At 37.3% G+C, this 27,527-nt stretch overlaps 1 protein-coding gene across 4 annotated transcripts in view; it reads right to left on the reverse strand.

Annotated features, from left to right (window-relative positions):
- LOC135324742 (rho-related BTB domain-containing protein 3-like) overlaps positions 1–20,384 on the reverse strand; it is a 34,571-nt gene extending 14,187 nt beyond the window's left edge. For 3 of the 4 annotated variants that reach the window (XR_010386021.1, XM_064501612.1, XM_064501610.1), the window contains exons 1-8: positions 20,112–20,384; positions 19,731–19,956; positions 11,377–11,569; positions 8,840–8,991; positions 7,019–7,130; positions 5,868–6,233; positions 2,417–2,529; positions 580–691 (exon numbers count right to left, since the gene is read on the reverse strand). Coding sequence is in view for 3 of the 4 variants with exons in the window: in XM_064501612.1 (XP_064357682.1) it covers positions 580–691; positions 2,417–2,529; positions 5,868–6,233; positions 7,019–7,130; positions 8,840–8,991; positions 11,377–11,569; positions 19,731–19,956; positions 20,112–20,113 (1,276 nt within the window). In the remaining variant the exon portion in view is untranslated. The remainder of the gene's footprint in view (positions 1–579; positions 692–2,416; positions 2,530–5,867; positions 6,234–7,018; positions 7,131–8,839; positions 8,992–11,376; positions 11,570–19,730; positions 19,957–20,111) is intronic. The other variant, XM_064501611.1, reaches the window with a different exon arrangement.
- Between the last annotated feature and the right edge of the window lie 7,143 nt (positions 20,385–27,527).

A 27,527-nucleotide genomic window follows, 5' to 3' on the forward strand; every position in this document is an offset into this window, starting at 1 on the left:
AATGTGATCAGGAGAAAATTGTCAGCATTCCTTGTCCTGTCACTGCAAGGAAACTAGACCAGACTACCTGAATACATGCGTCTCAGAGCCTGAAAGGTGGACAGACCACTTGCACACGTCTGGGTGCTTGCGCGTACGTAGACATGAGAATATGAGTGGAAAAAAAAAAAATCACCATCCCTCCCCTACTATGACATCTGTCAATTAGCTTTGCTACACTGTTGCTATAATGTTGCAACAGCATTTCCTGCACTAGATGCATCACTTTACTAATTAGAAGTATGCATGAATTAGAGACACAAAGTCTACTCCTAAAGGCAGATGTCATTTGTAGAGGCGCAGGCCTGATAAACTGCGTTGCAAGTGGACACTGCTCTAAAGTATCAGTACAGAACAATATTATCTCTAAGCAAATAACTGGTTTTCACAATGATAAATAAATGTATACATTTTCTTAATTCTGACTTTAATGCAGACGCAACAGAAAATACAATCAGCTCCATTTTCCACTTTCTTACAGAGAGGATAAACGCTGGATACGCAGATGCATCCATAGCAACAAAAACAGATGTACTGTACCTTGTATTTTGAAGATGACATCAGCTAGCACAGGTGTATTAAAGAAAAGCCTGAGAGAAGTATTACACAATCGTTTTATCTGGTGAGATCTGTAGTCCTTTAAATTGTTGAGCTGCAAAATAAATTATTAATAAAGTACTGTCATGTATAGTTGCTCACAGGGTAAATGACTACTAGATATCATTTATGTGGGGAAACTAAACAACAGCCTTTCACTTCGCACTTTACATTCTTTTGCTAAAGCTACTCAACCACATCTCTCATGCATATAATTCTGAAATGATTTTTAACATTTCTTATCCTGTTTTTCATGGTGTAACAGATCTAAAGCATGTCTGCTACACCCACGCATTCTGAGTCTTGTCCTGATATTCTTTGACCTATTACAAATTCTTCCATCTGCTATCTCTGGGCAGGTTTATGCAGCATTACAAATTTGTTCAAGTCCAAATATTATTCATATATACACTGTTTGGACACAAACCTGTAATAACACAAGCTTTGAGGCACTGTAGGAAGAGTGCTTACGTCCATGTTTGAGCTGTGCAGACCTAAGCACACACCCTTCTGCAGTGTGCCAGAGCTGCCCATACTGTGGCCACATATTCCCTCCACAGCAATGCCACATACTGATTCGAGGCAGCTGAGAAGTCATGTTTTTTACTAGACAAGCCCGGAGACTGCTTGCCGCAAAGGCAGATGGAATTCACAGGCCTAACCAGTGACTTCTAATAATGTGGGCATGCTAGGATCGAGATCCTCAAAACCTAATATTTTCAGTTACTTTTTTTTCCGATTTTTTCTTAATTTAAAAATGGAATTTAAAACTACCATTCTGTATCTAAAAAGAACAATATCAAAATTATGTTGCTAGATTATGGTAAATGAAATCCAGATGAGGTTGAATTAAATCTTAAATTAAACAGTAAAAATCTTTTTTATGTAATGAATATTTAATTTTACCAAGAAAATCACAATTCATTTCTAGTTCTCATGCCTTTGAAGAAAAACTTTTAAATGCAAAATAAATGTATGCTGAAGACATGATGAAAATCCAAAGGAAAAAAACCCTCTGACTTCTTATCTTAAGTTTTCAGGCCTTTTTAAATCTGATCTTTTGAACTTTTAGTTTGGGACACTTAGGACTAGTAAGCCTACAACTGAAAGATCAAAAGCTTAAAACAGCTAAGTAACTTTTGATCTTTATGTTATCTCAAGACGGTCCCAGACTATTTCCCATTTAAATTGACAGAAAGATTTTGTACAATCTCTACAATACCAGGGATTGCAATTCTACCTCTAAATAGCTGTTTAAACTAATTCAAATATGTAACTATTTATTAACATAATCTGACATAAATTACATCTTACTGTGAAGTGATTTTCTGAATTGAATATGTTAGCCAATAGACTGATTCCCATATCACAAGATTTATAAGCGAAACCATCTCTTCTAAGCTACTGCAGAAGCAAAGCTTTGGGGCATACATCCAGGACAGCAAAGTTTTCCTGGGCAGCCTCTACTACATGAGAATTAGGAAAACATAATCATATTGTCAGACAATGTGCAAAGCAGGAAATAAAAGTAATCCTTTTAATGGACCTTTATTTAAGAAAATATGTGCTTTTTACTGATTATATTAATTCTGCACATTAGATGACCATCTATGTCTTTCTATTTTGTAAATTCATATGAGCATCCCATTGATAAATAAAAGACTATGTAAACCAAAATAAGATTAAAACAAAGATTGACAAGGAAACAATGTCTACAAAAGAATTTTTTAAGAACTTAACTAACTAATACTAAAAGTTACTACAGAAGAGCTAGAGGTACCTTTCCTGGAGTTTTCAGGATACATTTAACTTTCTCAAGCACATGTTCAATTTTTTCAGGATCCTTTATCTTCTTTTTTATATCTTCTTCTAACTGTTCCCACTGGAAAGCACCTGTCACAAAAGCAAATAAAGTTGATTTATAAATAGAATAGGCACAAGACTTAGCAGGCAGAAGAAAGATGACATCATGCCAAACAGTTCTTACAGAAATCATATTTTTAGCACTTCTGTCAGCTGGATCTTTATGCTCAGAAAGTTAAAGATGCAATTCTGCCACGATCAAACTTTTGCAGTAAATGGCTGATGACTTTTACAAATATTCTATGAAGTACAGACAGTATGTCTGAATTTAGAACTTCAGTGCTGTCTAGAGGATTCAGACATGTTAATTTAATTGAGGAAGAAGAGAGCAGGAATGCATCTAGCTGTCCTGGACTACTTTAGAAATAGGAACACTTAAAATTAGTCAAAGCCATTAAGAAGAAGACCAAGAGCATTTAAAGGAAATCTACTACTTGAGAGCATAATATTAGGTATTAAATAGCATTATTATAATTTACAATATTTAGTATTATAAATAATTCCATTTTAATAGAATATCTGTGATCAGCTGTTCAATGAAACACTGAGATAAAACCTGGAAAGAAGGATGTTTCTACCAGAATCTATTAGTTTAGTCTCCATTAAATAACCTCTGCTGGATCTCTTCCAGGCAGCCAAAAGGTGCAGCACTGCTCTTTCACTGGAAGTTATTGCCTCATGACTGCTGACACACACAGAAGTGTGCTAGCATCTCAGCTATTGTTCACAGGTCATGGTGCTAACTTCAACTGCCATTGGATCCTCCTTTACAAAGCAGCTTTCTCTCATTTTGACTCTACATGAAAGTTAAACCCGCAGTTCATGTCTCAATTATTTACCAAATGCACAAAGGTAATACTGCAGACATTTATTAAAAGTTTCTTGCAGGGCTGAACAGAGTGAGAAGAAAAAAGTCATTGTTCAAATCATTCTGGTGAAATTCTCTGGTGAAACTTCTTCTCTGGTGAAATTTAATTCTCTGGTGAAATTTAAGAATAGTATGGTAAAGTATTCATAAATACAATCATATAACAATGTAAAATTTGGAAATGATTTTTAGAGGGGGAAAAAAAAAGAATCCACAGCTTTTCTCCTATGCAATCCTTAGGAGACATGTCAACTGTCCAGTCATGCTTTCCTAAAGGCTTATTAATTTGAGAGAAAAATTGCCCTATTACAGAATGGAAGATTAAGGCAATCCTCATCTCCCTTGCTTTCAGAATCATTTTCTGTGATTCCTCCCTGCTCAATCACTATGTATCACAGCTAGACATTTAGTAAAAATACTGTATGTATCACTGTTTATCAGAGTTCTTCAGAAAGTGTATTACTGCTTACATAACTTGGTAGGTGTCTGAACCAGAAAAGTTTACAACACAACTGAATACCAGTAACTAAAAAGAGTAAAACATCTGCAATGGAATTTCTTTCTTGTTTTCAGAGTCATAATCATAGTGATCTCTTAGTTCTCGCAATGTTTTTTTCCACAAAACAGAAAGTGTTGTCCAGCTTTAAAACACTTTTCTTCTGATACCCTGAGAAGGCTTCTAGCTGACTTGAATAGGAGTAGAATCTAGCCCAAACAGTCAAGAATTTCTTGACAGCAAATAAAATATACATTATTACCAAATTTGTTAACTGCAACTCAGATGACAGTAGTCAAAGACACAGATTACAAAACACCATGGTTTAAGATTATACTCTTTGCTGAAAAAATTCCCAGATATGCATGGGGTTTTTTTAGTATTTTTCAGTCCTCATCCACAGCGCCAAAAAAGTCTGTAATAAGGAGGATTCACAGACAGAATACAGTTCAGGATAAAGGATAAATCAGCATAGCTCTCAAGGCACTCTACAATACAAAAGACTGAAACAGTTCAGAAACTGATACAGCATAGGACATCTAAAGCTCCATCAGCTCTTACATAAACAGATGGGATGGTCAGTCTTTATAACCTCATAAACAGACTTTAATGGCAGCAGTGACACATGCATGATCTGATCTGTTCTCAATCTATGCCTCAAATGTTACCCCTCAAATGTACCGAACAGTGCAGTGACTCAGGGCAATTCCCACCAGATGGCAAACTGACTCAGGCCAGAGTTTAACCTATGCCATGTACAAAGTTTCTCATCTGTTTGGTTGATGGTTGACATGAACAAAAGTGAAATTAAAATGCAGCGGGTAGCAAACTCTATTTGTAAACTACCATAGATGAAGATATTGCACTTATCTTTCATCCAATAAAATTTCAAGTTTAATCCCCTAGTTATGTAATAAATTTATATATGTATATATGTATATATATAAAAAATATGTTTATATTCATATCCATTTACACCAGACAAACCACTGCATCTGTTCTCTATGGTCCATGCTGGTTTTGAAAGTACTAACCAGGAGATTTTCAAGGTACAAACTGTAAGTGAAAGATGAAAGAGTCTCCCTTGTGGCTTCACAAGCCTATGTCCACCTCAGTTACCCATAAACGAGGTTAAGGCAGAAATCCTTCTCATATGTCATGCAGGCATCATTCTACAGGAATTAACTAAGCTTCTGTATATATGCATCTCTAACAATATAATTATTCAGTTTTTCTTATAACTAAAATCAGAATGCATCATTAAGAAGTCTGCTAATTCTTTCCACAAACATAAAATATATTTTCTTATGTACTGACAGCTTGTAAAATACTTTAGAAAGAATCATCAAATATCAGGTACTTCTATGAAAAAACTCCTCTTTCACCTGAGGATTACTAAGCAACATTTTAAAAGGTAGAAAAATATTAGTGCTGTTTTAACAGATAGAATGAATTTTAGTTAGCTGAGGTCACTGCCCATACTTAACAGGTAGCAAGCCATATGCAGTATATCTTAGTCCCCTGCACTCAAGTCAGTTAATGCTGTCCTCTTTTCAGTAGTAGAGCATCAGGAAGAGAAAGCACTTCATAGTTTTACTTAAATAACCCTGCATTCTCTTCAGCGTATTTAGAACATGCAACCATTTTAAATATTTTAGAGGTCTGAGGTCTGAAACTGTCTCAAATGCTGTATTTTGTTGGTAAAGCTTTTAAGTGTTTTTGATGTAGCTTATGGATTTGGTTAAATAAAATACTGCACTTAATCTCTGTTCATTGCATTGGCTATAATAGCTAATATGCAAAAAGCACGTATTTTAATGAAATTTAGGTGGACAGCTTTCGATTAGACATTGTTCCTAATACTCACAGGATAAATAGATGTAGCAATACAGCACAAAAAAATTTATCCTAACAGAAGTATATTTCTCAGGATAAAAGACATACACCTTAGCAATACATTTGCTGTAAAAGAAGTAATTAGCTGGAACCATTCCCACAGGATACCTGAATAAATGAAGTGTAGAATGTCTGACAAACAAGAACAGAAGACAGAGTCTTTAACAATGACTCTTACTGGTGGGTTGCATGATGAGCCCTTGCTAGGAACTGGAAACACAGCCTCATTGTTCACTGCAAAGAGACTCTGTGCAGTCCGTATGATAGCAGCATCATGAATATCAGCTGGACTCTTCACATTGAAAAGTAACATGAAGACATGGCTTACAGAGCACAAAATGATCTTGTGAGCTTCTACTACTTTCTTTAAGTCTTCTGAGTAAAATATCACATCCACACACTGGCAGCAGAACAGCAAGCTGTGTAAATCAGAGTCGTAATGCGAGGCTTCACCTCTTAAGATCGGCATTTTTTCTATAAAAGACAATGAGTTGATCTATAAATTTTAAGTAGGCATTAATTATAGTACAAATTTTCCCAGAGATCTGATCAAATGAAGTTCAATTTTTGAAAAAATATTTTATAAGAAAATATCTTATATATTGCTTGAATATGTTTAGTAAAACAATGGAACTAGTTAATAGAACTAAACTATTTAGTAAAAAATGTCCACCATTTTACAAAACCTCTGTAGGCACTTATGTTTAAAATAAATTATTACCAAGCCTAAAGGATCTGAGTGAATTTCTAGCAAGACTGAGAAAAAACATCTGCATATTTAGAACTAAATACTTGTCAATAATATTTTCACTTAACATGCCTATCAGACACTCAGAAATCAAATGCAGGAAAGCATACACCTCCCCCATGTTTTATTTACAGCAAATTAACACTATTACTTCATAATATTACATTATAATAAAGCATCATATAATGATTTTTCATAATTCATCAGTAAAGCTCTTATATAAAGCTTTTATTAACTGATAGATTTGCATTATTTCATCAAATGGACCAGAAAACTGATACGATTTTTGTATAAATATATTAGAGATCCATTGTGGTGCTACATACTGCTACAAAAGTCTCCCAAAAGAAATTAAAGCATCACTAAAAGGTTATGCAACTATAGCAAGATAACCACAGTAGCTGATAATAGATAATAGTGAGCACAATAATTATGACAAAACATTACTTCCATAAAAAATACTATATATATATAACAAACAATATAGTAGAGATCAGGTATTAGTGAGCACCTGGTTGTTCAAGCTGAGGTGGTTTAACTCGATGGCACTTCTGGGTCTTTTTTCTTTTCTTCATTTTTTCAGATGACTTCTGATTCAAACTTTGGATCATAAAATATTCCAGCTAAAACATGAAGTGCATTTTTGAAATACCAGTTATTTAAGAACAAGCTTACATCAAACTAAGAACAATGAGTGAATATTATATGCAAAACTGAAGCTACTGCCATTATGAACAGTAATCTAGGTCATCAGAGTCCTAGTACTTCTTTACCACTAGACAATACTAAATGTATTTGGAATCAGCATGATTTAAAAGACTATTAATTCCAAATGATGATGGTTAATTCTCTTGTACATAATTTTGGCAGAAATGACAGGTATGTGACCAGAAACAAAGTCACTTTACCAACCTTAGTAGATGCTAGCTATAGAATTACAGAGAAGAATAAGACTTGATGAATTTATGATCAGGTGCGAGTGATGGAAATAACAAAACAGTACATAGGATCTTCAGTTTGCAAATAACCAATGCTACCACACAATGCTAAACTATCTTCTAAAAAAGCCACATTAAAATGTGATGTGTTTGACCAAGGTTTGTTTTACTGGAAGCAGAAGACAAGCATGATCGCTATAATAAGAATGTACCTGAGGTGAAATGATCCGTTTTACAAGAACAAAGAGAACAAAAAAGGTAGTTCGGTTCTAGTTAACATATGTGATAAACACTTTTATCACATCAGATATTACTATAGTATATAGAGGGCTAAAAAAATCTTCTGGTTGGCCAAGATGTTGAGTGGATTCCTTATTCTTAAGTGGAAGCGAGTGGATTCAGCTAAGATTGTCCAAGTGTTTGTGCCAGCTATTTCAAGTTACTGTCGAATCCCGTGAAATGCACACTATACCTATACATCAGGGACAACAACAGTAAAGATCATGTGAAATTACTATGCCAAACAAACGACAATTGTTTCTTTAAACCCAAATGCTACCAGGAAAGTAAAGGTACGGTTCAACATGATGCTGAACTTACAACATCTCATAACGTTTAAAATTAACTACTAGTATAAAGATCAGAAATAATTTTATTCAGAAGACATCTAAGAGACTAAAGCCAGAAACTGCACAGCAGACTTCCGTTTTCAGGACTGTGGGGGTGGGGGAAGGAGCTAATCATAGATGATGCATTTTAACAAGCTTTGCAGTTCCTGCCTTGTTCAACTTTACTGCAAGTGACTACAGGTTCTGCGCAGGGTTCTGAACTGCTTAATGACTGCAACTCAAGCAACCACAGGAACATGTTAAAAATATCAGGCACTTTAACATTCTCACTTTACAAGTAGAACAACTGTAAGAGATTGAGCAGTTAAAATCTAGAAATCTCAGGAAATTACAGAATAATTCAGATTGGAAATGACCTCTGAAGGTCACCTAGTCAAACCACCTCCTGAAAGCAGGAGTTATCTTCAAAGGTTGCTGAGGTTGCTGAGGGCCTTTCACAGTTGAGTTTTGACTATCTTACCTGAGCAAAAAGAAAGGCTAGGAGTAGGGAAAAAATTTGTCCTGTGTAGTACAGCTTTCTTAAAATTTCTAAAAAGGTAGTTAAAACTGGAGCGGCACTAGTATTACTAATTCTGCTAATGCCAGTGGGAATTCACTCTCAGTGGGAAGCATGATGGAATAACTCTACTTATTCTCTTAAGTGATCACATTAGTTATGTACTTTCCATTTGCACTACAGTGTTATAAACAGAAGTCAAGATTTGAATGAATTACTGGAAAGATTTGCTCTATACTGTAGTTACAACACTACAATTTCTCACTTACCACTCCTCCAAAATATTTTTGTATATAGAAGTCATTAAGGGTATGCAATTCAAGATATGTAGCTCCTAGTTCTTTAGCAAGCTGAATTCCTTCAGAAGTAGTAACACAGCTCCTTCTGTCTGAAGTGCACAGTGGGCAGGTACAAGGCACTTCTGAGAAAATAAATGACTGGCATAAGTAGTTTTCGTTAAACAATCCAAAATACTTTCTAAATAATTGTAAAGATATATTATTTAGAAAATAACAAAGAAGGAAAAGAGAAACGTAATAATCTTATAGCAAGAAATCTATCAGTATGGCAAAATAACTTTGTAATCAGTTCAAAATATTAACTACAACACAAAATCCGTTTGTATTACATCAGCAATTTTTAAAATTAAATTTTATTAAAGTAGAAAAGTCAAGCAGGACTTCTAGAGTTCAGGTTTGGTGTGGGTTCTAAGTATGCTTATATTCATATGTCCTATATTAGTCTTTAATTTTTAGACCTGTAGGTGCTATTATACATTAATGACATCCTTAAGATTATTTTATTATTACCTGTCAATGGAGGAAGCATACAAAATAATGGAAGGGATAAACTGCCACTACAGTCCTGGCCATGTATATACTACAGAATATGACTTGATTACACATTTTATATATATTTTCAAAGATTATTCCTATTTTAACTGAAAAAAATCTAAATGTGAGCCACATTGACACAACTTTGCTTGATGCTGGTAAGAATTTGACAGCTATGAACATGCTTTGAAATATGGCATACATGTTTTAGATTACTTTCCTGTATTCTGATCTATGTATTAACATAGCTATTTTTCTTTGGTGGCACCATTGGCTCCTATGAAGGATTAACATCCTAATAGTTTGTATGAGCAAACTGCTGTGCTCACACATACCTCTTCAAAGAAAAGGGCTTTGTGTTTGCATAGCAGTTTACTCAAACAGATCACAAAGCAAAACTATGATCAGAGAATACTGACTTCTCTTACAGTGAGATTATTGAGAAGGAAGACAAAAAACAAAAAATGGAAAAGAAAAATGCCAGTAGTAGAGTCAGTCAGATTGGTGGTATAATATGCTCAAAAGAAAAAGAAAAGGTGTAAGAAAGAAAAGGAGTTGGGGAAAAAAACATTAGCTAAGCAAACCTTGACTTCATTATGTCAATCCCATTAGAATGGCATATTTATTATCCTTGTATAAATCTGTGCAGTTACATTTTATCATTATCAGTGAATTACAAAAGAAAGAAATTAATTTAGAGAGTTCTTTAACAGCCCTTTCTGGGTCACTGACCAAAGAAATATATAAATAAACCCTGTCAAAATGGAACATTATGTCCAGAGAGGATAAATTTCATATAGCTTAATATTTATTCACATGTAACAAAATAAATATCTGTACCTACATTCATAAATCCTGTCCCTTATTCATAGCAGGATGGATGCTCAGAAACACTTACTTTAGCCAAACATTAAAAGCAAAAGACAACCCACAGGTACAAGTTTGACATTCATTGTTTTGCCTTAGAAGCAAAACTAAAAAACTAAAAAAAAAAGGACCCTATGACCAAATAGACTTGCTTGAAAATCAACCAAAGAATGATATAAAATGCTTCAAAATACAGAATAAAGTTTGTGTGTTTGTTCTATCAGTATCTGTTATTTTTTTAAAGCTTATTTCCTTGATGTCAACAGACCAAAGGTACTAATACCTATCCAAACCATAAACATGTTTTCATCAGAATTATGCCAGTCAATAGTGGGCCACTTTGAAGCCCACTCAGTTTTTCAGTTCTCAGAATCACTATCCATAGTTGTGTGACTATGATGTTCATATTTATTTAAAAAAAAAAGCCAAAAACCAAAAATCCCTCTGTGCTAAGTATATAATCAGTCTAAAGTAATTTTCATTGTTCTCACACCAGACCTACTAACTAGCCTGGACAGAACATTGTGTTAACACAGAGCTATACCATAGCTACTCTACTATGACAGTTTAGCTGTATTAACATGGCAGCACACTGTGTTTTGTGGTTATGTTACCATAACATCCATCTGTAGGGTAGGTGATTTCATTATTCTCACAGCATTCTAGAGAATTTACCCTCCTCTCCAGTAGCTCCAAGCTAATGGACCTCATTCTAACCTCATTCGCTAGAGATATCTTATACTAGAGATAACGACTAGAGACAACACTATAGAGTTCGTCTCATACACTCAAACTTGTTTTTGTAAATTTAAAGCACTAGAATTAATCCCAGTGTATGACTCAATAAGAGGAGTCATTGTAGAGGTCAAAGCAGAATGCCTTTCATCGCCAGTGTTAAGTAAGCATATTGTTCTCATCAATATACCAGTCTCCAGAACCGTAATACATTACCATACTACTGTCATTCTAAAAGACTGTGGAAGAGGCATACTAGTATTTATTTCTGTTAGCATCCCGGAAAAATAACCAGCTTCTACTGAAATTCACTATACAACTAACTTCCAAATGATATTTTTACTGTTTACTACATGAGATTGAATACATACCATTTTTTCTTGCACCAACAGCAGAAATTATTACAGGAACAGAACAGTGGTTTAATGCTTTTTTTATCATTGGGACATAACTGTCTTTTAATTCTTGAAATGAAGTCTTGTCATTGACAGAGTATTTAATCACAATAATATCAGCTCCTCCAATGAGACTGCGAGAAGTATACCAGTCACTGTCAAATATATCCTAAACAGAAAAAATACTGATCAAGAATCCTCTTGTTTATAAATGAAAACACCAACTATACAATATTCTTTAACACAAAACCTCACAGAAGCATCTTCGACAGACAGTTCAATCTCTTATATGAAGAGAGGCAACACAGAAAAGAGCAGAACTTGTGCTTTATAATTTTCTTGTTTGGAAAACAAGTTACACAGCATAATAAATTGCTTCTTAAGAATTCAGAAGTTGAGAAGAAGAAATTGTATTTATCTAGGAATATACTTGGTGTGGAAAAAAACTGTTTTAATCACTTACGTTTCAAATGTTTTTGTTAAGAAAATAAAAGCAACTTCAGGGGCAGAGGTATGCAGCAGTTCATATAAAACCACTGTTTATTGTAATATTTTAGGAAGAGAGTTACACAGAACTCTTCTATGTACCTAGGAATCTTTAAATGAAAATTCTGTCAGTCAGGTATAATTTTCATCTGCTTCACAAAAGCTTCCATGTAGTAACAAGTGTTAATGTCTTCAGCATTAGGACTTTAATCACTTAACTAAGCTTTCTTTTTTGACTTCCTACTCACCTGTCATTGATCTGCTCTGTAACTAAGATTTATACCCTAAAGTTATTTCGTATTCAATTAATATACAGCTGTGCTCCATCTACATGTAACATATAGTTATTACCTGTATATTTGTAATTTGCATGAGAACTGTAATTTCATAATTTCTGCTTTATCTGAAGGTAGCTCGTAAATACCAAAGAAAGCCTTGGTTTTGCAAATATACTCAACTGAAAACTCTGACAGAAATCTAGACCTGATCCAGGGAACTGAAAATGAACTCGAACCCATCTCAGAACAGACCTATAGAGCATGAGGAGAAACTAAAAAAACCTGTGATTTTGAGAAGACACCAGAAACAAGCAATGATATAAAGAAAACATGGAAAATAGAAGAATAAATGGGCAGAGAAGAAGTGACAAAAGGACAGAACTCAAAGTTCAGTGGCGGAGTAGGGGAGGGAGATCAATGTGATCTGTGAAGAACAGATCACAAAAATAAGAGCATTAGAGATGGGAGGCAGAAATATATATATATAAAAATATATAAAAAGATCATCGCTATCAGCAAGTGAAGTGGCTTTCATTCTCAATAGAGTAGATATTTTTCATCACTTCAAAATAATCATTGTTCCAAATCTGTGGTGAATTAGCTGCAGTACTCTTAAATGTAAGAGAACACTAACTTGACAGAAGTATGTCAATGGGCAAATATTTGTCTAGACTGTCAGTGCACTTTGTACCCAATTTAGGCCTTGTCTCTACAAAGACTTAAATCAGGAAATAAGCTTAAAGCAGAATAGGTATTCCTATGAATTACTTTAGTAGATGTTCTTGTTCTGGAATGAGAGAATCAGAGAGATCTAATTAACAAGTTAATAAGAATAGCTATTCTAAAGCTATTCACCATGTTGACAAGAGCTTTAAGAGCAATATTCTTGGTATTTGTTTTTTCAATCAACTCAGTTAGATCTCCACCAGCATTTAAAAACATCATTTAGACTATGTTAATCCAGCTATATATCAACTTCAGTCTTGATTCACTTCTCTACACAACTGTTTTGCAGTGTGGTTTCATCAAAAGGCTCATACTTGTACCCATGTGTTTCAGCTTCTGTCTGCCTCCTATTTTATGGAAACTGGATAGCTACCGTCACTAGAAATTGCACAGTATTTTATAACCTCATGCGTGGCATTTAAACCATGAATTTTTCTCATGGGCTGCTCCCAAGAACCAGCAGAACCTCTTTAGACTCCTAACAATCAAAGAATCCTTGCTCGACCAAACAAAAAGGTCCAGTTTAATAGCCAATACTTGCTCTTTAGTAAGTTGATAATACATAAACACAAGTTTAGCATCAGTAGTAGTAAGATTACCAGCTACATTACCTTGAGATAGGCAACTAGATGAGCTTTCATAGAACCTATCATATCGTCAGGTAAGAATCAAGAATATCTAGGGGCAGGTCTAATACTTTAGCTGGTGAAGTTCTCAACAGAAAATCTTGTAGTAGACTGGTGTACGTTTAACACAACTAAAGGCTAGAGGGAGCAATACAATACAACCCCCAAAATAATAAAGGTTATTCATAATCACAATAACATGAATAAGAGAAGAATATTTAGTTGTCATATGCTGGAAGACAGAATAAGTGGCTGTTCCTTAGCACTTTTCTCCTACGTGCCTGCTTTCAAGTTCAGCCCAAGTTTGTACATGTCCATCTGTATGAGCTTGGGGAAAACCAGTAAAATCCCCACTGAGGGCTAACGTACAGGTGCACAAATATACAAGAACTCTGCAACAAGTTTGAGCACTACCAATAAAAAATAGGTATGGGAATTTCTTACAGAATGTAACATGCAATTTTACACCTCCATGCTATGACATGTTTTCATGTCATAAGATAGACAAAAAAAGAAAGATCCTGGCAAGACTTCTAAGTTTTTAGTGAGTATGAACTCAACTATGCACAAGGGAAGAACCAATCATAACCATAGTCCTAACTTGTAGCAGAGGACAGGACTCCTAGATACCAATGTGTACCGAGATGTGGCTTTATCCTGACACGAGCCGTCAAGCTACCTCTCTGGCTGGGGCAGCATTCTGATATTCTGGTACAGATTGGGTGGCCCTCAGATCCCTAGTCCTAGCCCCTGGCACTAACCCTATCTTCAGCATAGGACCAAACTCCAGTTTTCTAACACCTGTTGAGATACAGGCCCCATTCTGACACCAGCCCCCCTCTTGGCTCTCCGAGGAGAGCAGTCGTCTAGTACAATTCCAGCCCTCTCTCCCTCACCACCCATTCCTAAGGTAAGAGCCAACCGTGATAATATCAAGCAGCTATAAAGACAGGCAGAATGCAACAAGCCAAAGTCTCACAACACCCCTGTTTTCTGTTACAGTTATGCAGTTTCCCTATGCTCTTACACATTAAACTTAGCCCTCCCCAAACCCCAATCCTGAAGATGGATGTTACATTTACACACATAAAGGAGAAAGATAGGCTCTCAGAGGTCTTACTGTGATTATTTTCATCTTGCAGCAAATCTGCAGTTGCTTGTTTAGATTACTGCTCGTGTACTGGGAAAATTCTCTGAAAATGTGTCTGTCAATGAAGGGTTATTTGCCCAACACATCATGTAGACAGAACATCTGGAGCCTTAGCCAAGTTAAGCACGCCTTGCTTATCACCTTTAAGGCAGTTTTCATGCAAAAAATAGTGCAAGAGATTTCTTTAGATGATAAATAACCAGATTCCAGACACCATCTATAAAACTTATCTAGCAGCTATTTCTCCTCACCTCCTGCTCTTGGCACAATTCACTTCCCAAGATAGCCACTGACAAAACCAGTGACAAAAGAAAAAACTAATGGCACAACTAAGGACCCAACCTTAAGGGTCTTCCAACCTTATTAATTTTAATTATAATCCTGTTGCTTCCTCTCAAGACATACTAGGAAAAAAAAAAAAGCTTTGTTCTTTTCTTACATGTCTTAGATACACACATGTCTCAGCACATGTTGCTGCCATCAGCAAATCATACTTGTCAAGGACTGAAGTTTAAAAAGCCTTGACAGGCAATGGAGATGCAATTTCCCTACAGAATCATATGACTCCTCCAAAGGACAATATTTCTATTGTTAAAAGTAATTCATGAATGCCTTTTTGGAATCACAATGAAATCCACTCTGCTCTTGCAATACCCACACTCCTTCTAAAAGTTGTTAGTAGGAATGTAAGAAATGCCCTGATGGTCCCTCTAACTCAGTACTTCATTTGCAACAGTAGCAATAGCAGATGCTCTCTAGTGAGAACACAGGAGCCTGGCCACACTCAGTTCCATTCCCCTTGTACTTCCACACAATCCAAAACTGCTGTTATTAGGAATATTAGAAAATTGTCTAGAACGTGCAGACTACCTGCTGAAAAGCTAGAGAGCTGTCCAGAATCCATTTATGGACTCATTCTCCACTAACTGATCAACTTTGAGCCTGCCATCTGCCTTCTCAAACTCCTGTGGCAACAAGCTCCAGAAGTTAACTACCTGCTGTATAAAGAAACATTTTCTTTTACTTGTTTTAAACTGTTCATCAACTAGTTTTACTTAGTGTCCCCTAGCTCTTGTATTGCAGGATTTGGCAAAAAAAAAAAACCAAAATCCTTCAAACAACACTTTCTACATCAGCTTCTATGAGCCTTCTCTATTCTTTGAAGGTGACCTCTGCAAGTTTGTCAGGCAACAGAATTCTAATCAGTCACTTCCACTAGTGGGCAAGGCAAATTTTGTAGGTGCACTGCCTGTAACTTACTAGACCCCTCAACAAATTTAGCGAAGTAACATGCAGCATATAAGTATCTTCTTCATAAATCAAAGCAATTCATACCACAACCCTGAAAAGCCACATTTGTTTTTTACTCAGGGCTTTCCAAAATACTTGTATCTTTAATGGGCTGAGCTGACCAAAAAAATGCATGAAGGCTAGCATTGCTCTGCTATCAAAAAAAAAAAAAAAAAAAAAAGTAGGGAAAATAACAGGATCTGATCAATTATTGTAAACTGCCAACCTCAGACAGCTAAGCCTTAATATGAGGATGACGTACCAACAACAAAAAGCTGCAATCTATAGTTTTATAATGAAGTAGTAATATGAATGGATTTCTAAAAATAATAAATAAAATAAAAAAGAAGATCAGGGGCCAAAGGGCCAGCCAGCCTACCCAGGAATCTGAGCATAAGGATGCTGCTGAGGGAAGAGAAAAAGTACACTAAGGATAGCATCACATTTACAAGAAAACTCACCAAATTCAAGGAACTAGTATGGTTGGTGCAGTAAAAAAAAGCAGACTGAAAAAGCTGAAAGGACTCATGGAAAGAGACTGTGGAAAGGGAGAAGTTCTTTAAAAAGATTCATGGAACACCTTTTCAAAACTGCAGTTAATTTATTTGAGCACTAGTCAGTCCCGTGGAGGTCTGCAGCTCTGTGCAAGTCTCTGACCAGGCGCTGGCAATGACCCAGAAAAGGTCCTCATAAACATGGCTCCCACAACATTCCCCTCCAGAGTGCCTAACCAAGCACAAGGTACTCTTCAAACTCCAGCTGTCCTACCTTCTCCCATCGCACCACTAATATGCACTGACATGCACTACCTAGAACATGATGATGTCAGTGGGTTCTCTAGAAATTGGACAGTTTTTATGAACTTGGGGGAAACAACAAATTTCTGGAGGTACTGTTCCATGAGAAAGAAAAAGATGATTCACAGAGGGGGAAAAAAAAAAGTAGAAAAAGACAGTAGACTCCCATCTAGGACTGAGTCATCCTAATGTCCATACAGCACTACTCTAAGCTGTAGAAAAAGAAGAAAAAAAGAGGTAACATAACTGGGAAGCATCACTAACAGTGAAGCTTTCATTCTGCTGTCCAGTGTTCAGCATCATAATTAAAAGAATCAAAACATGAATTATGGCCTCCGTGCTATGTTTTTTTCTGAAGTTGATCATGATTTACTTGCCATTAGCTACAGAATTTCCCCGCACTTTTTCTGCAGTTTTTATTTGTACATATGCACAAGCTTAACAAAACTCAGCGTAAAGCGACTGAGGCTGCAAACTATATGCAAGCCAATGAAACAGCACCTCAGCTCCCAAGGCTGTCAAATCTGATATACCTTGCTAAATAAATCAACTCTTACCAAAGCAATTCATAAAATTTATCTTACAGATTAGTTATTAGTTACTTGCCTTATTAGTTACTTGCCCCCATACTGAGGTTTACCAAAAAAAAAAAAAAAGTGGCACATACTAGTTCAGCGTGCTACATGACATCACAAATTGAGCATGCATTAGCAATGATCAGTTATTAAAATCACAATATGTAGCAATAAGGATAGCACATACAGTTTCCTCAGTTCTTTATAGCTTCATCTCAGCCTAGGTCTGTATCTTTTGTCAAAATGTTTTCCAGCTGTGTCAATCACTAAGAAATCTGTCTATTTGTGTATCTGTCCACTCCATATGGAAGATACCAGCACAGAGCTTTATAGACACAGTTCAGGACATAGCAGGCCAGAGTGACATACTCAATGCTCGATACACTGAGATAAAAGTGATTTTGGAAACAGTGGCATTTTGCCTTCAGATTTTGAAAAGTATGCTCCACCATTATCTCTCAAACTCCATGTCATCTCTGTAAATGATAAACATGCTCCCTAAACTCAACATTTCTCTCCTGCACTCTTTAAATGTCACTGGGAAAGAGATCTTCTCAAAATATGGTGTGCACACTATTATTACTTTCCACATTGGGAATCATGAAATCTCTTAATTCTTTAAGGCCAGCAATATCAAAGAAGATAGTACACTGTACAGTCAGTTAACACATTTACAGTTCTTGGGGAGGGGGAAATGGAGCAACTGTGCAGGTAGCCCCACTGCAGGTTGGAAATACCATTCTCCAATATTTATCCATAACAACTGTCAGACATTACTTATGGGTAGTCAGCATCAGGAATCAGCATTCCCAACAGCACCATAAACTGACACGATATCAACAGCTGAATGTGCCAAATCAAACTGCTTCACTAAGAAAATGTAGTCATCTTGGACAACCATTTTTCAGCAGCCCATATCAATCACTATAGAAGCAGGCTGCTATCTCAATCATAGCACTGGAAAGAGACTTAAACAGGCCCTAAAAGCCTTGCTTCCTAATACTGCTGTTTGGAAGCCATGTTTGGTCATCTTAGGCTTACAAAGTAATGTGAACCTGTGATAGCATTGCTTTTATTTTACAGATCATGTGCACATTAAAACAGTGCAATTGTTGTAGCATTCCTCACACATCCCAGACCTGTTATATTTTTCCACCCATCAGTGCATGAGCATTTTGGGAACTTCTGAAAGATCTTAATAAATCTATTTCAAAGAAACCTATGGAGCATAGTAAAATGCCCTGTATCATAAACATGGGGCTATAGTCAGGAGACTTCATCCAACACACTTGAGCTTTTGACCAATGCTACATACACAAAAAGCTGAGCAGCATTCTGGGCTGACAAAGACACATGCAATGGCAGAATAAAGAAATATTCTCCTAGCATCAAAAAAGGAAAATAAGTAAACTCACCCTCTACTGCAAACTATCTTATAAAAGGGCCTACCTATGCACTGAGGGACTTGACTTTGCACATATGCATCCCTCTGCTTTTCCACACTGATAGCTAAAAGGAACTGTGTAGAGGATGAAGAGCAGTTTGCCTCACTTGAAGTAGAGCTATCAGTGTACACAGTTGCCAAATTTGTGCCTAGGACTAGCTCACCTTAACCATATGGATTTAATCTAGATAAGATACAAACTGATAGGAGATGCAAAACTGTCCTTAAATTAGCTCAGAAGGTACAGTCCTCGAGGACTCAGTAAAGTACCTGAAATTAGGCAACTAAATAGTTATTAAAATACGTTTTAACACATTCAGATGATCAATGTCATTTCTTATGTAATCATTGTTCTGCTCACACTTAAGCTGCCTCACTTACTAACAAGAGTGCTGAGAGCATGGAACAGTGCCAAAATCCTTTTAACATTATTTCCTATATTGGAAGGCAAGTAAAGACGTGATTATTCATTATAACAGATAAAAAATGACTCCATATACTGTATTTTGCAATAGATTAAATTATAATATCTGTCATTTCTCAAAGTTGGAAAACCGATTCCTTTTTCATTTTTGAAAAAAAAAGTATGTGTTTTGCTTTATTGTTGTAGATAAATATTGTTGTGGAGATACGGCTTATATTCAAGTTTCACAAAGACATTCTTGTTTAACTCTGGATTATTTTCAATACAGATTTCATTAAACAACAAACTGAAAATCTCATCATCATACTTATGAAATACATTGGCTTGTTAATGAGGAACATTCTGTCATATTCCCCAGAGAATTTTTGGTATTTGCCTTAGTTACATTTTATATGCTTTTATTATTTTTTATGAGTAAAATATGAGTAAAATCCCAGAATAATGAAAATCATTCAAAATAAAAATATTTTTTCATTTGATTAAGACAGCCTACACTGTCAACTCCAGTTAATAAGTTTCAGACCAATCTCTTACCCAAAGAGGACAGTCATGTACCACCAATCTGACATTTCCAAACACACAGGCTTGATATTCAGTAAAAACGGGATTTCTGATGTGATTGGCAGAATTCAGCAACGGACTGCTTTCAGTCTCTGAAATGAGAGCACTTCTTCCTAGATAGCTCCAGATCAGACTTGACTGCTGATTGTCTTCAGAAAAACCATCTCTTTCATTTCCAAAGGCTACAATATTAACAGACCTAAAACAAGAGTAATAAAGACATAGCTGTGTTAACAAAGATCAACAAAAAGGATAAGAAAAAAAATCCCTTTAAATCAAAGCATATTAATCCTTCTGAATCCTCTTCTTTCATTAGATTTTAACACCCCCAGTAATCAACAGCAAAACACATACATGATCTCAAATCCAATAGCAGGATGAGAGCAAAGTGGAAAAGAAACCTGGAAATGCTGCCTGCATTATAAATCCCCAGCTTGCTCGGCTTTTAATTTGCCCGTTTCCATATTCAGTCTCACTGGTGCAACCTCCAGAATTCCTGTCGCATATCCTCTTGTACTTGCAATGTGTTCTAATTTCTTGCTCAATGCTTCAGCCCCCGCAAGTCAATGAATGCAACTGCATGTGACAGTAGCAACAGTACAAATGTTTGCTACAGTGCTAATCTGCTGCTACTGTAGGTGAATTCAGCATGTAAACTGAGCAGCAGGCAGCTCAGTCACAGCCGTTGCATCCTGACGTCAGCAAACTCCGTCTAAGAGCATAATACGCGCAATGGGGAGGGAGATTCGACGTTTCTGCAGAACCAACATAATGCAGCCAGGTCAGCAAAAAGAGACAAAGGCACTTCAGCAAAGCAGCATCTGACTGCACTGAAGGCATTTACATTGTGCACTTCTACTGCTGCTCTGCAAAAAACCCATAAATACAGAAAATCGCTCGCTGCCAGCTAATCTGCATTAGCAGTGTGCTGAACCATATCAAATGAGAGAAAAGCAGTAAAGGACAGTCTCAGTTAAAGAAGAGAACAATGTGAAGTAATGAATCCTCTTAAAGTAATTCAACCCTTGTTTAATAATATTTAAATTTTTCAATATTAGGTCGATACATTTTTAAATACCCATGTGTTTTTTTCAGTGTTATATTGCTTTTTGAAACACTGTTTTGAAAGGGACAATTTTTAATTACAATAAAATAAATACAAATATAATTTTATCTGTGATCAAATTCAGTCTAAATGGCATCTTCTCTATCAGCTATCACTAAACACATTAGAATTAAAAATACAGTCAAAATACTTTGGGTATACTATGTGATAAAAAAACATTCCCTATTATGAGAATACATTCTTCTGCTAATCCCACAGGTAAAGGTACTAAATTATATGAAGTCACTTAACATGGGTCTTGATAAGACAATCAGTGGAATAATTAACAGACTGACCTTTGCTTTGCAACAATCCATACTCTTAGAAAGGTACTATTCCACTATTAGTAAGATGACAAGCTACATGTGGGAGAATATCAATTGATATTACCACTGAAGTTTTACAACAGTGTTGTATTTATTAGCTGGATTATTTTTAAAAACCATAAGCATTAATATCTGATGTACGCTAATGAAGTCAAATAGTATTTTTAAAATTTTTATTGTAAATACTATAGGACTTACTGTAAACCAAACCAAACATTTATTAACAGTCATTTCCCTTTCCTTTGTTTTACCACATTCCAGATTCTACCACTTTTCAATCCAGCTTTCCTTAGAAAACTAAAAGACTAATGACAGATGGGTGGTTGTTCTTTTTTGGGGGGAGGGAGGGAATATCCCAAAAAAGCTTGAATCCTGCTTTCTTAGGCAGCTCAAACAAGAGCAGGCAATCAAAGGAAGCCACTGCTTTTTCCTTAGATGATCCTCAGACTGTCATGTGCTGCCTTCCACATTTAAATTCTTCAGTAGTGTCCAAACACTATATCTACGTTTAATACATTAGAGGGAACACACTCCTTCAACTGCATCCATTAGTGTACTTTTTAAAGAGGAATAAATAAAGTCCTTGGAAATGTTAGGTTTGAGCAGAGGAATTGGGGCTTGTAATAGTCTAAGCTTCGAAAATGAGAGAACGTTCTCTGAGAGGAGAGTTCTTTAAAACACTAGTGAACATAACCTCACATAGCTAAAGCAGAAATCTGTTGCACCCATAAAGGCAGAGGCACACTAAAGAGACTTTACTTGTTCTGAGTCCCAACATAAGCACACTAATTTAGTATAACTGTATACATATTTCCATATTCAGTAGCCCAGTAAAAACAGGTCACAAGCCTTATGCTATCTGTGCAAGGTCCTAGCCCTGTTCTGTTTGGCTTGTTATCAACATGTTATGAGAAGTTGCTGCATGAACTGGAATTTTATCAGGTCTTCTGCTATATAATTTAAGTATGGGATAACAGCAAAGGCATGATAAATATGGGCACAGGTTGAAAGCAGAGATCTCAGAACCGTAAACAGCCCACTTATGGTCAGTTACTGGTCACTGAAAAAGCACAACCTTGAGAGCTTGGGAAAAGCTGCTTGCTCTAAGAAAGGAAGAATCAGCTAAGCAAGCAGGGGGGAGGGGGCAAGGCAGGGAAGCAGGCTAAGACACCTGCAGAGGCCTGGGAAGCCAACCTCCAACACATCTTTCAGTACTTAGGCCAAGGGGTAGAGGCCAAGGCCTGGGAATTGTCTAGAAATTCATCTGTCTTATAAATGGATAAAATCCTAAATTGGGGAAGGAGTGGATGGGGAGAAAGAAGTTACCTGCTTTGGTGCCAGCTCCTGTTGCCAAAGAGCTCTCAAGCCTGTCCACCTCAACAACTCAGACCAAGCCTGGAGCAATCAGTGCTAACTTTACACCATCAGCTCTGTGGTATTTCATACTCACAGATAATTTTGGATATAAACATGAGTGGCTGACTGCTTTGTAGTAATAATGATTGATGGTGTGCAAGAACTAAAACATAATAATAGTGATAATGATGAATGTGCAAGAACTATTAGCAAAGAGTGTATTGTTAATGAATGCCAGTCTAGTAAAGTTTTGTTTTAAATTTTAAAACCAGTCTGATTTATTAGTGTTCTAAACACTGCCATCACAGTCAGCTCTGACTCCCCAACTGAGATAGATAGACAGATACATATACACACACATATTCGGTTGCAACACCAGGAAGGAAATTGACTTGGTAAATAAGGCAGACCTAGGGAAAGTGACTCGATACAAATTCCAAATAGCATAGCCAATTGTTCTAGACCTAGTCCTGCTCAAAGAGTGAGAAGGCCTGGGGTACTGATAGAGCTGAAGAGTCACAGAGAACATTTATTCTCCTCTCAGTCCTTCCTTGAACCATCTGGGGAACTAATCAGAACTGCCAGGAACATTAATTCTGCAGGCAGTGTATTCTGCAGACAGTGGATGTGGGATTCATCTCACCTGAGACACACCACTTAAGGCTTCCAGATTAAAATACTGTACTATGTTAGTAACACCTTAAAACCAGAAAACATAAAATAACATTTACGAATAAGTATGAAAATAGGACGAAAGTACTGCCTGTTCTTCTATGTAAACAGGTCCATTGCCCCATTTTTTCCTCTGCATTGCTGAGTGATTATCTAAGGCATTTCAAAAGAAAAAAAAAAGTTAACTGTTCCATTGCAATAAACATCATGAACTGAGAAGCTGCTTGGTACCTCTACCTCAGATGCAGTTATGTGGGCACTGCAAACGAAAGCAATAAAAGACTGCTTAACTAAAAGAACAGAATTATAAAAGACTGCTTGACTGTTTCCTGTTTCGCAATCTGGAGGCTGAGTATCCTAGGATCAGCAAACACTTCATCCAGCAGACATTTGCCACTACTGCTGACATACAAAGACAAAATTACAGAAAACAGAGAGTGTCTTTGACAGGATTCAGAAAACAATGACATATTTGATCTCATGGGTTTTAATACTAGAACATTACTACATTGTTTCAAATGATTTCTCATGGAGATTTCCAGTGGCTATCTCAGACAAAACAATTAAAAGAAATATCTAGTCTTTGCTGACAAAACGGTAATGCCATTTTCTATGGCAAAGAGAGAACTGCAGCCAAGTCAGTGAAAAGGACTTCCTCATCATGGAAGCTGTAGTCTTACTTGCACTGATTCAAATATGACTAACTATCCCATATTTTCACAAATGTGAGGCAATTTGATGCTCTTGAACTCAAAGTTGTGGGCAGTCCTACCCATTCATTGATTCTGTACATTGATTCGTTGATTCTGTGTTGATTTGTTGATTCTAATTCTGTTGATTCATGGAGCTTCCACTGACTTTAATAACAGCATTGGGTACACAAGAAATTAAGTGTATTGTTCCAGGACAGGTAAATTTTCAAGTTGTTTTTAAAAGAAGACAGAAGATCACTTCAAATAACAGTAATATTATTGGTGAATAGAGTTGTTTTCTCCTAATGACACAAAATACAATCTTTCTTAGGCTTGATTTTATTGGTGTTTGTCTATACTACAGAGATTGTTGCTACAGGTTCTAACAGCCAAGATGTCTTGCATAGATAAAGTATAAACGAACAAAAGGAGTTTTTCTGTCACTGTTGTTATCTGTCAAATTCAAGCCAACAAAAGCACAGTGGGAACAAGTGACGGCATGCTGTTACGGGTCACTAATATTTTTTCAGTACAGCCGTGCCAGGAAAACTTTGTAGGGTTGATCTGACTTGAAAGCACAGTTCCACATAAATACTTACGTGGCAGAGCCTTTTCAAGAGATTGCGCAGCCACTCCCTGCCAGAGCTTACTGTCCCTCGAGCCCTCAGAGTTGCAGTGCAACAATTCAGTAAACTCTGATCTGACAATACTGTATCTAAACCATCACCACAAATGATGCAATGTATTGATCCAGTATGAACTCATTCTGTTGGTCCAAAGTCATTTAAAAATATTGGTGAATTAACTTTGTATCAGCTACATCAGCTGACCGGACATAAAACACAGTCACGTACTACAATTTAGTAGTCCTGGGTAATCCAGAGTGCACAGATCCAGTGTTAATGATAACAGTGATAACCACAGTCTCTGTGCGCCAACTCAGCCATTTGTGTAGTTACATTTGAATGGAATAAAATACAAGACATAAAAAATGCCCCACTGAGTCAAGCTACTGTTCCATCTAATCCAATATCATATCCAACAGCAGCTACAGGAGAGGCTGTTTAGGGAAGGCCTGAGAGCTAGGCTGCTGTCTGAAGTCCATTCCCCTCACATTCCTCCAGCATTCACAGATACTGCAATAGGGAAGTCAGAGGGTGCACCCCTGCATAGCCCCATAAGTATTCGTTTACAGCCCTGTTGTCCATAAACTTGTCTAATCCCTTTTCCAGCATGCTGGTATTGACTGCCCCCAGAACCTCCTAGGGAACCAAGGTCAGCAAGTTTCCCACTCACTGGGTAAAAAGAATACCCATCTGTTATAAACTATCTCCTACTAGTTTCATATAGTGGCTTCTAAATCTAGGATTGCTAGACTTGGTGAACAGGAAAGCTCCGCCTTTACATCATCTATCACTTTCACAGTTTTGTAAACCGCAATCCCCCACAGCCTTTGGCTTCCAAAACTAAAGAGCCCTACAGTTCTTCGGTTCTCTTAGTAAAGCAGCTGCTCCATGCCCTTGACCATTTTATATCATATTTATCTACCAAAGATCATTTATCACTCTTTCAGTATTGTGAGGTCCTTCTGAAGTTTCTCAGCATTAGCATCTGACTACCTGAAAAAAAAAACTTAGTGTCATCTGCAGACTTGGAGTTGTCATTGTCCACCACCTTCCTCAAGTCACTAACAAAGACATTAAACAAAACCAGTACAAATCCCAGGACATTTGTAGTATGGTTGTAGAATCTCCATCCTTGAAGGCACTCAAGATGTGACCGGACATGTCCCTAAGCGATCTGATCTAATTAGACCTGGTTCGAGCAGGGGGTTGGACTAGATGACTTCCAGAGGTCCCTTCCAAACTGAACTGTTCTATGAATTGTCCCCCATCTGAAGTGTGACCATTAAGCCCTATCCTTCACTTTCTAGTCTTGAACCAGCTTTCAGTTCAAAAACTGACCTCTTGCCCAATCTTGTGGCAACTTAGTTTCTTTACAAAGCTTAATAAGCTTTATAGAAAGCTTTGTCAAAGGCTTTTTGAAAATGCAAGTGGATTATTATATTCACAAAATCCCCTTTATTCACATACTGCCCTTCCTTCAAATTCCAGCAGGTTAGTGAAGCAGGACCTCCCTTTACAGAAGCCACATTGACTGCTTCCCAGCAGGACTGTGTTTATCCATGTGTTCTTTGACCTTGTTCTTTATTACAGACTTTACCATCTTATCAGTAATGATAGCCAGTCTCACTGTTTTGAAGTTTCCCCAGATCCCCTCTAAAGCAGTTTTTGTACATAGAGGTGACACTGGCAACCTGCAAGCTCCTGGCACAGCGACAATTTGTAATGATACATTACAGACCTTAGCCTGCAGTTCTCCAGATTCTTATTTGAGTTTCTGAAGAACACTGGCAAATGCTATCCAGTCCCAGTGACTTATTAACATCTACTTAATCTATTTGGTCTAATATTAATATCAAATTAAGTAATGCAATAGTAACACAATATTAAATCAAAGGTATGAGGGCAACTGGAAATGATCTGACGGGAGGAGGAAAAGATATGAAAAAGAATGTGTATTTTAACATAAACATAATCTAGGTTATGGCAGAACTGAATTGTGAAAGCAACTACAGATTTGTGAAAACCTAAAAAATGGCATGGATAATTAACGGATTAGAAGCCAGCTCTTACTGAAAAAGCCCAGCGTAACAGCTGCCCTCCAAGTTGTCCTTCAGCAGTACATGGTACAAGTTTCCAGACCATAAGCATCATCCGGTGCATACATGCCTCCAACTTGCAGCAATGTTTTAAAATAGAGATGAAAGGCCAAAGCAACATTAAATGCTATGTGAGAAGACACACCCATTCACACTGATAAGAATGCACAACTGTAAAGACTGATGTACAGATGCACCTTAAAATTCTCATATCTGTAGCAAAATTTATTAATTGTATTACCACACAAGTCAAAGTATTAAAAAAGTAGGTTTATGCTTATTTATTGTTGTTTTAGAAACAGAAACAAGCACAACCGAGGAAAAAATAGTTTTTCGAAAACTAACTCAAAACAGACAGCGCTCTGCTGGCGAAGGACTGCGAGAGCCGGGAGGCCCGCGGGAGAGGGAGATGAACTCGGTGCTGCGGGTCGCAGCGCTCCCCAGGCCCCAGCGGAGCACGCAGTAGAGCCCGGCCGCGGGCCCCCTTCGGCCTCCCGTCACCGGCCGCCGGCAGCAATGAAGGAGGGAGCAGCCCGGAGCCGCGGCCCGGACCTGGGCGACACAAACGCGACAGCCACCACGGAGGAGATGCTCCGCCAGCAGCGTCGCCCTCCGCCGCCTCTCACCGCCGCCCGCCCCAGCGGAGCCTCTCGGGAGTCCGAAGTCCTCCAGTTACCTACTCGCGGCGGACATCCCCGGAGGCGCAGACACCCCGGGCCGAGGTGCCGACGGCCGCGCCCCACCCCGCCGCTCGCTGCCGGGCGAGGCCTCCCGGCGGCCTCACGTGCCGCGCCCCGCCCACGCTGCCGGGGCAGGGCGTAACGGTCCCAACGGTCGGCGGCGGGTTCGCGCCGGCGGCGGGTGCGCTGTGCTAACGGCCGCGGAGTGGCGCGCGCC

Source organism: Dromaius novaehollandiae, chromosome Z (assembly GCF_036370855.1).
Source record: "Dromaius novaehollandiae isolate bDroNov1 chromosome Z, bDroNov1.hap1, whole genome shotgun sequence".
In the NCBI taxonomy this organism is placed as follows: domain Eukaryota; kingdom Metazoa; phylum Chordata; class Aves; order Casuariiformes; family Dromaiidae; genus Dromaius; species Dromaius novaehollandiae.